The 16,281-nt window shown below is 43.1% G+C and overlaps 2 protein-coding genes across 3 annotated transcripts in view; one reads left to right on the forward strand and one right to left on the reverse strand.

The window, feature by feature from the left end:
• The window catches only part of CEP68 (centrosomal protein 68), a 56,719-nt gene extending 48,797 nt beyond the window's left edge, over window positions 1-7,922 (forward strand). For both annotated transcript variants that reach the window (XM_069768716.1, XM_069768719.1), the window contains exon 6: window positions 6,646-7,922. The gene's annotated coding sequence lies outside the window, so the exon portion shown is untranslated. The remainder of the gene's footprint in view (window positions 1-6,645) is intronic.
• Window positions 7,923-11,277: 3,355 nt separating this feature from the next.
• Window positions 11,278-16,281, reverse strand: part of RAB1A (RAB1A, member RAS oncogene family) — a 43,327-nt gene continuing 38,323 nt past the window's right edge. Inside the window, exons 3-6 of the mRNA XM_069768720.1 lie at window positions 15,643-15,738; window positions 13,802-13,897; window positions 12,971-13,102; window positions 11,278-12,312 (exon numbers count right to left, since the gene is read on the reverse strand). Of these exons, the coding sequence (XP_069624821.1) occupies window positions 12,112-12,312; window positions 12,971-13,102; window positions 13,802-13,897; window positions 15,643-15,738 (525 nt within the window). The 3' untranslated portion in view covers window positions 11,278-12,111. The remainder of the gene's footprint in view (window positions 12,313-12,970; window positions 13,103-13,801; window positions 13,898-15,642; window positions 15,739-16,281) is intronic.

The following is a 16,281-nucleotide window of genomic DNA, read 5'->3' on the forward strand; positions in this document are numbered from 1 at the left end:
GAGTGTGGGTCCCACAGAACGGGATCCACACTCCCGTATTCTCACCTGGCTGCAGTCTTGGCTTTGGGGGGTGTAACATGCACCCTGCTGCTAAACTATAGTGGTATCACACAGTTGCATTGAGCTGCAGGCATGAATTTGTATTGCCGATATTGAAATCAATGGAGGGAAGGACAGGAGTCCAGTTTTTGTGATTAGTTGGGTCCCAGCGGTAGGACATACAACCGGCCTATCTGTCCAGTGAACAGAGGACAATTTACTTGTAAGATGGAGACTTTTATTTTTAACCTTTTTAAAGAGCTAAGCCCACCAGCATTAGGGGCTTATATACAGCATTCTGCAATGCAGTAGATAAGCCCCCGATGAATCCTGAAAGATGAGAAAAAGAGGTTAAATTATACTCACCCAGGGGCGGTCCCAGTCCGGGGCTTCCCATCTTCTTACGATTACTTCTTCTTGTATTCACGCTGTCGCTCCGGAGCAGCCGTTCTTTTCTGCCCTATTGAGGGCAAAGTACTGCAGTGCGCAGGAAAGGTCAGAGATGCCCGGCGCCTGCGCACTGCAGTACTTTGCTCTGCCCTCAACAGGGCAGACAAAGTACGCCTGCTCCAGAGCGTGAAAACAAGAAGAGGACATCATCGTAAGAAGATGGGAGGCCCCGGACCACGATGCCCATCGGACCGGACCACCCCTGGGTGAGTAATCTAACCTCTCTTTCTCATCTTTCAGGATACATTGGGGGCTTATCTACAGCATTACAGAATGCTGTAGATAAGCCCCTGATGCCGGTGGGCTTACCTCACCCGCGACTTTGGGGGTGACAGGTTCCCTTTAATACACGTGATGTGTGAGAAAAGAAATCGGAGGCGCTCCCCTCTGGTGGAATGAATCCCCAAACAGATGTCAGATGTGAACCACTTCTTCGGGCGATGTCCAGAATGGAGAAGACACTTTGCATTTGTCAAATTAAATTTATTTACAAAACCTGAGTAATAAAGGTTTTTGTATAACACCTGAGGAAGGCTCTGCTAGCGCAGATATGCGTTGTGATTTTAATACCTATTTTAAAGTTTTCATGTTTTTCTAAATAAATTTAATTTGACAAATGCCCAAAGGAGTGGTTCACATCTGACATCTGTTTGGGGATTCAATCCTCCCAATTTTCTTTTCTCACATATCCCTTGGAGTTGTGACTGCAACAGGACCAGCACAACTCCACACTAATTGGAAGGGCGGCATACCACGAGGTTGGATTCCCATTTGTTATCAAATTGCTACATAGCATTGCACAACCCCCAAAGGTGAGCATATATATGGATAACGATTGTTTTCTATATGTAATTTATTGCACTAAGGGTACCGTCACACTATACGATTTACCTACGATCACGACCAGCGATATGACCTGGCCGTGATCGTAGGTAAATCGTAGTGTGGTCGCTGGGGAGCTGTCACACAGACAGCTCTCCAGCGACCAACGATGCCGAGGTCCCCGGGTAACCAGGGTAAACATCGGGTTACTAAGCGCAGGACCGCGCTTAGTAACCCAATGTTTACCCTGGTTACCAGCGTGAAAAAAAAAACAAACAGCACATACTTACATTCTGGTGTCCATCAGGTCCCTTGCCGTCTCTGCTTCCCGCACTCAGTGACTGCCGGCCGTAAAGTGAAAGTGAAAGCACACGTCACCGCTGTGCTCTGCTTTCACTTTACGGCCGGCAGTCACAGTGCGGGAAGCAGACGGCAAGTATGTGCTGTTTGTTTTTTTTTAGTTTTACGCTTGTAACCAGGGTAAACATCGGGTTACTAAGCGCGGCCCTGCGCTTAGTAACCCGATGTTTACCCTGGTTACAAGCGAACGCATCGCTGGATCGCATCGCTAGATCGGTGTCACACACACCGATCTAGCGATGACAGCGGGAGATCCAGCGACGAAAGAAAGTTCTAAACGATCTGCTACGACATACGATTCTCAGCAGGATCCCTGATCGCTGCTGCGTGTCAGACACAGCGATATCGTAACGATATCGCTGGAATGTCACGAATCGTGCCGTCATAGCGATCGAAATGGCAGTGTGTGACGGTACCCTAAGGTAGCATTATCTGGTTTTCTGTCTCCTGCAAGATTTTCTAATACATGTGATGTGGGCATAAAATCTATTTGCAATTGGGCGTCATTAATCCTTTTCCACAGTTTTTCTTTTATGGTCTTTTATCTCCCTACTCATTGCCGGCTGCAGAGTTAGGGTACCGTCACACTTAGCGACGCTGCAGCGATACCGACAACGATCCGGATCGCTGCAGCGTCGCTGTTTGGTCGCTGGAGAGCTGTCACACAGACAGCTCTCCAGCGACCAACGATGCCGGTAACCAGGGTAAACATCGGGTAACTAAGCGCAGGGCCGCGCTTAGTAACCCGATGTTTACCCTGGTTACCATCCTAAAAGTAAAAAAAAAACAAACACTACATACTTACCTACAGCTGTCTGTCCTCCAGCGCTGTGCTCTGCACTCCTCCTGTACTGGCTGTGAGCACAGCGGCCGGAAAGCAGAGCGGTGACATCACCGCTCTGCTTTCCGGCTGACCGACGCTCACAGCCAGTGCAGGAGGAGTGCAGAGCAGAGCGCCGGGGACGGACAGCGGTAGGTAAGTATGTAGTGTTTGTTTTTTTTACTTTTAGGATGGTAACCAGGGTAAACATCGGGTTACTAAGCGCGGCCCTGCGCTTAGTTACCCGATGTTTACCCTGGTTACCAGTGAAGACATCGCTGAATCGGTGTCACACACGCCGATTCAGCGATGTCTGCGGGGAGTCCAGCGACAAAATAAAGTTCTGGACTTTCTTCCCCAACCAGCGATCTCCCAGCAGGGGCCTGATCGCTGCTGCCTGTCACACTGGACGATATCGCTAGCGAGGACGCTGCAACGTCACGGATCGCTAGCGATATCGTCTAGTGTGACGGTACCTTTAACCGAGAGTCTACAGTTGTGCTCAAAAGTTTACATACCCCGGCAGAATTTTTGCTTTCTTGGTCTTTTTTCAGAGAATATGAATGATAACACCAAAACATTTTTTCCACTCATGGTTAGTGGTTGGGTGAAGCCATTTATTGTCAAACTACTGAGTTTTCTCTTTTTAAATCATAATGACGACCCAAAATAACCAGATGACCCTGATCAAAAGTTCACATACCCTGGTGATTTTGGCCTGATAACATGCAGAGAAGTTGACACAAATGGGTTTGAATGGCTACTAAAGGTAACATCCTCACCTGTGACCTGTTTGCTTGTAATCAGTGTGTGTGCATAAAAGCTGAGTGAGTTTCTAGGATCCAGCCACTGATGTTTCTGGATTGTGAGTCATGGGGAAAGCAAAAGAATTGTCAATAGATCTACGGGAAAAGGTAGTTGAACTGTATAAAACAGGAAAGGGATACAAAAAGATCCAAGGAATTAATAATGCCAGTCAGCAGTGTTCAAAATGTGATTAACAAATGGAAAATTGGGGGCGCTGTAAAAACCAAACCACAGTTAGGTAGAACAACAAATGTTGTCCACAACTCCCAGGAAAATTGTTTGGGAAGCAAAAAAAACCCCACAACTATCAGCTGAAATAATGGCTCTCTGAAAACTAGCGATGTGGCTGTTTAAAGATGCACAATAAGGAGGCATTTGAAGAAAAATGGGCTGCATGGTCGAGTCACCAGAAGAAATCCATTACTGCGCAAATGCCACAAAGTATCTCACCTACAATATGCAAAACAGCACAGAGACAAGCCTCAAAACTTCTGGAACAAGGCAATTTTGAGTGATGAGATCAAAATTGAACTTTTTGGCCACAACCATAAACGTTACATTTGGAGAGAAGTCAACAAGGTCTATGATGAAAGGAACACCATTCCTACTGTAAAACATGGAGGTGGATCGCTGATGTTTTGGAGATGTGTGAGCTACAAAGGCACAGGAAACTTGGTCAAAGTTGAAGGAAAGATGAATGCAGCAAGTTATCAACAAATCAGCCCGGAAGCTGTGCATAGGACGTATTTGGACGTTCCAACATAACGATCCAAATCACAAGGTCAAATTGACCTGTCATTGGCTACAGCAGAACAAGATGAAGGTTCTGGAGTGGCCATCTCAGTCTTCTGACCTCAATATCATTGAGCCACTCTGGGGAGATCTCAAGTGCGCAGTTCATACTAGACAGCTCAGGAATTAACAGGAACTGGAGGCTTTTTGCCAAGAAGAGTGGGCAGCTTTACCATCTGAGAAAATAAAGAACCTCATCTACAACTACCACAAAAGACTTTAAGCTGTCATTGATGTTAGATGGGGCAATACACGGTATTAAGAAATGGGGTATGTGAACTTTTTATCAGGGTCATGGTTTGGATATTTTGGGTTGTCATTATGATTTAAAAAGAGAAAACACAGTAGTTTGACAATAAATGGCTTCACCCAACCACTAACTATGAGTGGAGAAAAAGTTTGTGTTATCATTCATATGCTCTGTAAAAAAAAGGCCAAGAAAGCAAAAATTCTGGCGGGGTATGTAAACTTTTGATCACAACTGTATCAGTGAGCTTAATACACAGGCAGCAGTATGCATGGACGCAAAGAGTTTGTAAATTCCAAACTTGGCACCATTATCCCAACATCCATTTTAGGTAAAGTGAAAAAGATTAAAAAAAAAAAAGTATGCACTCCAGAGGTGTCCATATTTTTTTAAGCGGACTACCCCTGTAAAGATTGTGATCACAATATTTTATGAAATTGCCTCGTGTTTACCAAATTTTTGTAAACAAGAGTTGTTCTGATGCCGCAACGAAGCAAGTCTTTTCTTTCTCATTAATAAATGCTTGTTTACAAATTGACCATAACCCCCAGGTCCAACAACCCAGACTAACAGAAGCAGTAGTCACTGACATTGGGCCGACGTGGGGTCAGCCGGGGTGCACATACTCCCTAGAGGAGGTTATTGTGCAGACACGGGTGCATTTCCTATCTACACGTTTCATAGACTCCTGTAAATTGTTTCCCATGGACAAAAACAAATCCTTACTTACAGATGCCATACATTACACAGGTTTCATTTCAAACCCATAACCACCTTGCTATCGAGACATTAAGATTGTTTATGAGGCCATTTATCATGTCCACAGACCAACATGAAGAACGGAAAAGCTTGTATTCATTATTCCCTGCAATAAGTGGCACTATCCCTAAGGTTTTGTTCACATTCAGCACTTCTGCTGCGTTTTTCTCTGCAGCCAAAGGCCGCTTTCATAGCAGGAAAAACATGTTCAAAACCACCAGTTTTTCACTTTTTTTTTTTTTGGGGGGGGGGGGGATGCAAATTACATGTGTGCTGTGGCTACAGTACATGTTTAATAGTTAGCAGTGAATAACATTCTTGCAGTTTTTTTTTCACTTCCATTGGGGTGGAAAAAAGAAACACCGAATGAGTTGATTTAAAAAACTTTGCAGTTTTCAAATTTTGTCAAAAAAAAAAAAACACGTGTGAATGAGATTTCTGCCATCTGATAGCTTTTGCTGGAAATGTAAAAGGGAGTAACGATGCAACGTATGAACATAGCCCAACAATTGTGCGAGACTGGTTCATGCTCCTCTACATACAGCTGGCCAGTGATGGCAGCTTGGTGGCCAGCGGCAGTGATGGGATACAGGTGAATTACAGCGACCTGCTTCCAGGTGCAATCTGTAGTGGGGCCTATGGCACGGACGCAGCATGTGAACACAGGCTAAACATTTTTTTACTTCCATGAAAACTGAAAACGGTTGGCACAGTTTCTGTGCATGCCTGATTAATAAACAGAAGGAATTCGGAATGGTTAAGGATTTGTAGACCGCAGAGCTGTGGCGTTATGGAATCGGAGCCCATTTTGGTGGTCAGCGGTTTGGCTTCCTGACTCCACAGCCCTGGTTGATGGTGGAGTAGCAGCAAAGCAAGGAAGAGAATCCAGAGAACTTGTCAGGTTTCACTTACTCTAAATGCCAGTGAGATTGGTAGTAGTCATGGAGGGAATATGCGCTACTTTAGCCTAATTATAGTTTTATCATGCATCGGTAGAGAGTACATGTTGGATGCCTGCAGCCACCACTAGGGGGCGTCTTAAGAGCCGACGTTTCATTAAATGTTCACAGTGCAGTAATCTCCCCTCAGGGTAAGTTCACACAGGGCGTTTTCTGCTGCTTTTTTATACTAATTTTCAGCTGCTTTTTACAGTACCAGCAAAGCCTATGAGATTTCAGAAGTCTCCTGCGCACACATTGGTTTTTTGTCTGATCAGTATTTTGTGCTTTGCTGCACTTTTTGGACATAGAGCACATCACTTCTTTCAGCATTTCTCACCCATTGACTTGAATGGGTGCTGCAAAAACACAAGTATCATTATTCGCGGCTGTCCAAATCCAAGGACATTAGCATTTAAAAAAAAAAAAAAAAACCCCCACCAAAAACACACCTAAACCTGCGTTTTTGACGCAGCTTCTTTCCTGCAGAAAAAAAAAGCCCTATGTGAACTTACCCTTAATGGGGTCTCATCTCCAGGTGCAGGAGTATAATTCTAGAATATAAATCACCCCACAATGTCTGTAATTTGCATTCTGTGCTTTTCTTTTAGATAACACCAGTGAACTTCAGACACTACCTATATGGAATGGTTAATAGAAAAGCGCACTCCCAACACTCAGCGAGGAGACACAGACCGCTTTGTACTGGTTAATGAAGATGCCACAAGCCGTGCTCACTGAATGTGGCCACAGCACTCGCCAAAAAACCAACATGGAGATCCTCATTTATCAGTGGGTCAACAATTCAACAGTTCAGATTTGCCAGTGTTTTTCAGGCTGGGGTCGCACACAGCATTCGCCGCATGTAGCACAGGTCAGGGGTACATTGCTTAAACATCGCAAGGGATTTAATTAAATGGATAACGTCCTCAGTTTCTGCAAAACTCCAGGCATTACTTTCTGGAGCACTGGAGAGCCGTAACATTTAGGCTATGTGCACACGTTGCAGATTAGGCATAGGAATTTCTGGTGCGGATTCTGCCTCTCCTGGCAGAAAACGCACCTGCGGTTCCGCAGTGTTTTTTTGCTGCGGTTTTTACCCTGTGGTTTTCTATAATGGAATGGGTACAAAAACGCTGGAGATTCACAAAAAAGTAGTGACATGCTACTTCTTTTAAACCACAGCATTTCTGCAGCGGATTTTCTGCAAAGTGTGCACAGCATTTTTTCTCTCTCATTGATTTACATTGTACTGTAAATCAATTGCGGATCTGCAGCGTTTCTGCACCGCAAAAGACGCTGCGAATCAGCAACGTGTGCACATAGCCTTAAGAAGCCACATTGCAGCGAATGCACCTGCCATATACCGCTACATGTGATTACAGCAACTTCAGTCTTTGGTCACTTAGGCCACTTTTCATTAAAATTAGAAATTGGCAGCTGTTGTGTGATCCATGCATGGATACTAGGAATGGGGGTTCTATGGTCAGTGACTGTTACTTGGTATTTGCTGACCTAGTGGATCATACAGAACAGATAAGTTATAATTAACCTTAAAGACAGTAATTCACTTTACATCAATGCTTGCCCACAAAAAAACAGCCATTCCTCCACTGGTATCCATGCACGCTGTCCACAGGTGAGCAGGCAATGGCTCTATACACCAAATGGTCATCTTTGCCTACTAAAATAAGCCGGTTTGGATGCCATTCATCTAATGTATGGCCACTTTAAAGCAAACCAATCCGTACTCCACAATTAATATAATCCTGCATGTTTATGTATTTTGTATTGTCACATTTCTACTGATTTTTTTCCAACTACCTATTTTATGAGTTTGTATTGGATTTGTCTGTTTTTATAGCAGCCATAAAAAGTTGCACACAGATGCCTTATGTCATTGTTTTTATTGGAGACAACATACTGGATGGAGAGGAATGCATAGATTGGATGATAGGTCCAGTAACAAGTCATCAAGAACAGGGCACAACATATATTCCACTCAGAAGTGACAACCTTGTGAATGGCTTTCCAAAACAAATTGCTCCCATCTATTGTAAACCGCCAAGTTGACCAGAAGAGGAGTCATTGAATGGGTGTCAATATATGTGATGGAAAGGACACTGGGACAAGAACTGGGAAGGGGCAGTCTGAGGAGCACCTTCCTGATGATCCCTCCAAAGCTGGAGTCCTGTAAAGAAGGCCCATGGGCTCAGCTAACTTACCCTTTAAAGTAACACATGCAACTCTTGTAACAGATTAGTTACTCCAAGATGTAAAACACATGCGAATTGTGTTCTGCTTAGAACTAGAATCCACATACCGCACTATTCTGGTCTTGCACAAGACATTACACAGCACAAGTGTTCATTTTAAAGGGCTTGTCCACTTTTGGGGACAGCGTTTTACCTAAATGTATAAGGTGCCAAAAAATGTTTGCAATTGGGTTTAATTAAGAATGCTGCACCATTCGCCGGCTGCAGAATAAGCTACCGGGGTCGGCCGCATGATCTTTATTTTATCAGATGTGTTTAGTACATTATTTAGTGGCACTTATAGGTACGACAGGTTCTCCTCCTGCTTTTGATAGTGCAGCTTTCCGGTCCATACAGTGGATCTGGTGGAGGAACATGTGACCAGACAGGTCCATCAGTCTCCTCCAATAGAAAAGCTCACATGGGAAAACAGCTTTTCTATTGGCGGAGGCTGATGGACCTGTCTGGCACATGTTCCTCCACCAGATCCACTGTATGGACCGGAGAACTGTGCAATCCTATGAGGAAAGCTGCACTAACAAGAGCAGGAGGAGAACCCGTCATACCTATAAAATAGTAAGTGCCACCAAATAATGTACTCAACACATCTGATAAAATAAAGCATGTGGCCGACCCTGGAGACTCATTCTGCAGACAGCAGTAAGTATAATACGGCAAAGTGCTACATTTTGAATAAAACCCAACTGCAAAAATTATTTTTAGCCCCAATTACATGCATTAAAGTAAAAAAAAAAAAAAAAAAGTCCACAAAAGGGTGGAGAAGCCCTTTATCCTCAGTTGATAAACACCTTTATCATGAATCCACACTAGAGATGATTAGTGAGCATGCTCGTGTGCCAGAGATATCTTCGGCGTGCTTGAAAAATATGTCTGAGTCTCCGCGGTTGCATGTCCCGTGGCTCTTAGACAATCCCTACGTGTTGCTGCCTTTGTACAGCCAGGAGACATGCAGCCATGGAGACTCCGACATTTTTTGAGCACGCCGAAGATACTCTATTAGCACACGAGCATACTCGCTCATCACTAGAGATGATGCCAAGTGATTCTCAGGACCACCGGAAGGACGGGAGCCCTGCGACCCACCTCGTACCAGACACCATCCCTGACTATTAGCCAGCCATGACATCACGCCAGCTAGTCAGAAGAAGAGTCCTGATAACTCTAGGACATTTATGGCAAACCCCACAGCCATCCAGTGGTTTTACCCAATATCCGAGCAGGTTTCAAATCCTTAATTCCCATACGATTGACCATGCCGGATTAACAAGCAATTTGAAAACTGCTCTTTTGCAGTAAAATTGCATACCGATGCAGATTAAGGCTATGTGCACACGTTGTGGATTGATGTGCTGATTTTTCCGCACTGTTTTTTTGCAAAATCCACAGGTAAACCGCACTGCGGATCAGCCGCAGATTTACCAGTTTTTGTGCAGATTCCTATTGAGGAGCAGGTGTAAACAGCACAAAATTGACATGCTGCGGAAAAAACACCGCTGCATTTATTTTCTGCAGCATGTGCACTGCGGATTTTGTTTTCCATGCGTTTACATGGTGCTGTACAACGCATTGAAAACAGCTGCAGATCCGCAGCTAAATCCACAACGTGTGCACATAGCCTTATACTCTGTGGCGGCCAAGCCTGGCCTTACCCTTGATCAGAAAATCCTGTTGGATCAGTGATCTGTAGTGATGAGTGGGTGTTCTCCATGTATCTTGGGCGTGCTCATAGATTGTTAATGTCCCCGCAGCTGCATGATTAGCGGCTGTTAGACAACCTGAACACATGCAGCAATTGCCCGTTAGGGAACATGTATTCAGGCTGTCTAGCAGCCGCTAATCATGCAGCTGCGGGGACTCCAATATAATCTACGAGCACGCCCAAGATAATCGTGAACACCCAAGCATGCACGGAAAACCAGAGTAACGAGCACACTCGCTCATCGCTAGTGATCTGTACAAGGCATTGAGTTTTACCACCATGACAGTCACCAATGCATGAATGTCACAAGAGCTGTGCCTTTTTACGAGACCTCCATACTGAGGATCCTGTACGCCATGACCACGTTTGACTACACAATTCAGTGTTAACATGTTTTATTTTCAGTAAGACAAACACATGGGTTTCCAATTTCCAACCTGTATAGGTAGCATAAGTTAGCAGATTTAGACACCATCCACAGAAGTATAACTGCTATATACATAAGAGGACTGATTATCCAATACTGAGAACCACTGTCGGGTACACGCTGTCCTTCCTTTCTACATAGTGATTTTCATTTTTCTGTCGATAATCTGCGCGCTTGCTATTTCTACGTTACATGTATTCTTATACTTGTAGCTTAGGACAGAGCTGGCTTTTATGCATCTGGGATGACTTTTCTGAACAGAGTGAAAAGGTAAAGTGTCCTTGTCTTGGGTTTTTGTTTTCCCCCTTGGTGGAATTCTTATAAATAATGGCTTAGACAACAAGATGTCCGCCATCAATGTGCGGGTATATATATATATGTATATAGATAAAGAATACATTTTCAATGAGGAAAAAAAAACAAAAACATAAAACAGCATAGACTTAATGGCAGAAATGAAATCACCGTCACGCTTGCACTGCTGTACGCCTCTTCAGAATCTAGATAGAAAACAAAAACTGTGGATCGGGCAGGGGGAGACCGAATGTCTGAATGAAGAAAATGGGGCAAACACTGCACAGTCACTAACATTTCTCCCTCTCATACAGATTTACTAATTAACCTACTTTTTGTTTTATATATATATAGACATTTGAAGCAATAATAGTGGTTGCAAATGATTGGGTTAGTTAAGCACTTGTTAGTTTCATATACAAGTTACCCCTATGTAAAACTTCCATTACATGCAGGGCAGTGTTGGCCAAAAAAAAGACTTAATACCTTCATACTCCCCATTACTAAAGACAAATTAAGACAATACTTATCACCGTACAGCTTGATATTACTTCCAATAAGTACAATATTTATTAAACATTTCTTCAGTTCTTGTTACATTGTTCTGCAGCCACAAATTATATGCAGAGGATGGAAAAGAAAAAACAAAAAAACTAGTTGCGCTTCAATCGTCAGAGGGCGAGGAGGGTCCGCGGGGCACATTGTGCCACCAGGATCCTCTGGGCCAATCAGTGTAAATCTTTCCATTCACAGCTCTACGAGAAAAAGGAACTAGCAAAAAAAATCAGATCTTACATATAACATCTCACTAAACTTTATTGATGCATGGAAACTTGACAGACACTGTTGTGCTGTTTGATACAAAATGGCTGAACTTCATCTTCAGAAGACTAAACCAGACTCCTAAATGTTGCCAAATGATATGGGGGAAAATAAAAAAAAAAAAAAAAAAAATTATATATATATATATATATATATATATATATATATATATATATATATATATATATATATATATATAGTATGGTGGAGGGGGAGGGTGAATAGATAGCTTAATCACAGGGGGGATAGTGCCATTAGTAAAGCAACATAGGTTACACATTGAGAGACCAGCACACATTGGGGGGGGGGGAATGAGAAGGTTTAAAAAAAAGTTCTGAAAATGAAGTTAGCTGTCTTGAGTCAAGGGCATAAAAAGAAAAAAAAAAGTCAGTATTGAGCGTTTACAATCGCTGACCTTTGGGGAGACGGTAAGATTCTGTTGTAGTGCGGCTACATACAGTACAATTCAGGCAATTTTTTTTTTGTTTTGTCACTTAGGTTCAGATTGAGATTTCACTGCTGTGAGGAGGGAATGGGGTATTCGAGGGGGCAGGCTGTTTTAGCAGCAACCTCCGCCAGTCTGCTTGACTGGAGTGCTGGAGTTGAGTTTGACATTGGGCTTGTCTGGACCTCCAGCTGTGGCTCCGGGACCCATTCGCTTTTTGATCTCAGCAGCCATTGTCATGAAGGCCTGCTCTACGTTTGTCGCATTCTTTGCACTCGTTTCCAAGAATGGAATTCCCAGGGAATCTGCAAATTCCTAGAGGGGCAAAAAGAATAATAATTAGGATGCATGAGGCGCAGAACGTCTTCACAGCGAGTCAAATAAAACATTTCATTCCATGAAGGGATTATCCATTTTCATTCAAAGCGGAGGTTGATCCGCTACTCACTGGGCTATGCACAGTCATGTCTACACGTGACCGCTGCAACCAATCGCTGAGCTCCAAGGTAATGGAGATGATGACTCACGTGACTGCAGTATAATGTATTGAAACACAGATCAGCCCCAGAGAGGTGGGACATCAACAGGCAAGTCATGCTTTTTCTTTTACATTTTAAAGGATCAGCAGCAACAATTATGTCTGATCTTGGACAAGCTTTAAACTTCAAAATGAAAATCACCCTTGTTTGCTGCAAGCAGCGCATAATATATCACTATAGACACAGAATACTGCATGTTATTGTCTGTCCATATCATATTTTGGGTCTAAGGAGGAGATGTAATAGAAAAGATCTCTCTTCAGAAGAAAGGCTGGAGTGGCGGCACCTGTAACCTCCGGCGCTCCAGCTCTTGTGAATCACTGACAGAAAATGCTGAGCGTAGCAGTTTTATTACTGCTGGAGTACCGAAGGCTACAGGCTATACTTTTTGCTAACAAACAAGAAGATGGTCAGCCAAGGAGCCCATTACCCACCTTTGCTGTTGTGTAGTCGACTACTTTCTTTGTAGTCAGGTCACATTTGTTTCCTACCAACAACTTGTTAACATTTTCACTGGCGTAGCGGTCTATCTCCTGAAGCCACTGCTTTACATTGTTGAAGGATTCCTGAAAGGAGAAAAGAAAAATGATTTCATTCTCTCTCCACTCTGATAGTTGTGACAACCCATGCCCACTAGGGGCAGAAAACAGGACTCCTGCAAAAGTTATCCTCAAAAAGCAAATTTCAGAAAAAACTATGCACCCGTGATAAAATTTTAACCTATGACCGCTATGAGACCCTCATTGATTTCTGGAATCAGTGGGGGTACCATGCTTTTCACCAGGCACCTTCCAGGTGAATATTTGTACCTCTGATCATCGGGGTTATTGGGACTCAGATTCTCATCCAAAAATTAAAACTCCTGCAATGTGTCTGACATGTCAAAACATTTCATGAGCTACTTGACGATCGGTTCGGGAAAAATAGGAATAACCTTTCAGAGGTAGTACAGCAGTAAGCACATTCACCATTCACCCATATCCCACAAAACGTATTTCCTACGGCTTATATAGCAGCGACAGTGTACAGCGCTGCACAGATTGTCATCACACATATCTACCCCTGTAACAATGGAACTCATCATCTAAACATCCCGGTCAGACACACATAGGAAGCGGAGTAAATGTACAAAAGCCATGCAGGACCCAATGCCAAGTGCCAGCGCTGTCTGCACAAATAGTCCGGGCTCCAGCAAGAATTCTAAAATGTTGTTTTAACCAATTAGATACAGGGTGTAGGAAGTAATTAGGAGAGAATCTGATTACCTGGTCTGTAACATCGTACACAACAATGATACCGTGCGCGCCTCTGTAGTAACTGGATGTGATGGTTCGGAACCTCTCCTGGCCGGCTGTGTCCCACTGGTGAAGAAAAAGACAGATTAATACATCTGATATCGCCTAGTAATGGTTGTGCTGTATTTCACCCACAACTATAATCGTCACCTTATTACACGGCCATAAGGGCCGGCAATGTAACATGTCAGTACTGGCAAGAGGCGCAGACCTGTATCCAGGCCACAAACCTCGGCATTTTGTTAGTAAAATATTAAACCACTTAATGACCCGGGAATTCTTTTCCCCCTCATGTTCTTGTTCCAAGCACAGTCATTTTTATTTACGGTACTTTTTTTTGTTTTTGTTTCGACAGCCGCATGACCGTGTTTATTTGCAGGAGAAGTTGTAATTTTGAATGACATTCATTTTAGCATATAATGTACTGAAAAAAAAAAAGAAAAAAAAATCCAAATGCAGCAAAATTGTGGAGATAAAAATGCAATTCTGTTTATTTTTAATTTTTTTTTTACAATGTTCATGGTGCAGGAAAAATTAGCTAAAAACCATGATCATCCTGTACTATGGCAATACCAAAGCTTAAATAAGTGCTTTTTTTAATTTTTGTGAGAAAAAAAAAAAAATGCTGAGAAATGTAAAAAAAAAAAAAAAAATTTAAAATAAGGAAAATATATTTGGGAGATGCATAACTTCGTCTTTATTTTTCCCAGTAAAAGCAGCCAGGGGCTGAGCTTTACAAGAGGTGTCAGCTGCCATGGTAGTCCAGCAGCTCCCAGTGGTGCACTTTTCTTCTTACATGGGCCAAGTGTTAAAAAAAAAATTGGAAGACATTTTTACCTGACAAATAAATCCCTAGCTGAATTAAATTAAAAAGGCAGATGGCAAAAGTTTTTTTTTTTTAAATGCAAAAAGTATTTCAACTTTGCCAAGGTTCTCCTGCAGCTACAGAATACAGTGCAGACAGGAGTGTGCTGCCACCTTGTGGATGGATACAGGAAAGACTGCAATAAAAAAATCCATGTGTCAATGTCCATGATGCACGGACCGGCTGCAGATCTCCTCACCTAAATCCGCAGTCACAGGCATCTGAGGGTGTAGAGTTCGGATCAGGAGACCTGCGATCAGTCTGTCTCGTGGGATATAGGCTCAGGTAATAGAAGTAGATCACTAATTTTCAATACCATGGTGAAACCCATACATATAAAAATTGCTCTGGGTCACGGCTATATCGCAGCATAGCACAAGCGGTAAGAGAGTTAGAGCAGAATTTCTTGTGACTTGTGGGTCACACTGCATGATGCTGCGATGTAGGAGGGCACACAGCAGTTGGGGCTACACAACTAAAGAATTAAGGCTTAGTGTGTGATCCCAGAAGTACGGCTTGGAGCTCTAAGATGGGAAAGGTAGTGTCAGATTTATCAGAAATGTCCCATTCATGTGAATGAAGGTTACAGAAATCCATGCACGTGCTGCGGATATAAACCTTTACACGGATGACATTTACCAAATACGTCCAAAGTTTCTACAAATGAATAAACGCCCCTTTATCCCGCTCATGTAACTCATGACTTATCATCATGTAATAAGAATTAATGTGTGAGTTCCCCTGCAGCATTTACAGTCATCTCGCCGCCTCTATCAAGACTCCTTCCCAGCCCCGTCCCATCGGCGTACACAAGCAGATACTCCTCAGCCGGCGCGAACTGCCGCTTATCACCGATACTAGGATGTCCGCCCAGGCCTGGGACAATGCAGCAATCAGCGCTCAGCTCCTCCGCGACTCCATCATAAATAGCTCAGTAATTACTTACTATTTGAAGTTTAATCGTTTTCCCGTCTAATTCTATAGTCCTGATTTTAAAATCCACACCAATTGTACTGATGTAACTTTCCGTGTATGTGTCATCCTGCGGAGAAACAGAAACGGGCTTCATTAACAACCTGCATAATAAAGAGGCATCAGTAGTAACACAGGACAGATTTACCACTTTACTTCTTTATTAATCTGGCGGAAAGAAAACATCCAGATCTAAAATATCAAACACCACAACACTGGCGTCACTAAAAATATACATAACATTAAAGAAAAGCAGTGAGACCACATAATATATATACCAAGAGCCCAACATACGACAGTCAGTACAACAGACAAGCTCCAATATCACGGCAATACCCCAAAATATAAAAGAGCATTACATGCAGTACCTGGTCCGCACACATTACATAGCTGTCAGATGAACACCTCCAGAAGCTCAGTAGGAAGAGCGGCTCTTACCAACAAAGAACCTAAGGATCAGGCATGTTGAAATCCAACTGCCCGATCATCATGTTCCAACATCTTCCATCATGATAGAGTCATAATGTCCCATACTCTTAACAGATCCACTGAAAATCGGGCCAGGAAATACAACGCACCTAAACTGCGTATCGCTAGGAATTGTGTGCCTTTG

Source organism: Ranitomeya imitator, chromosome 5, assembly GCF_032444005.1.
Source record: "Ranitomeya imitator isolate aRanImi1 chromosome 5, aRanImi1.pri, whole genome shotgun sequence".
Taxonomy (NCBI): domain Eukaryota; kingdom Metazoa; phylum Chordata; class Amphibia; order Anura; family Dendrobatidae; genus Ranitomeya; species Ranitomeya imitator.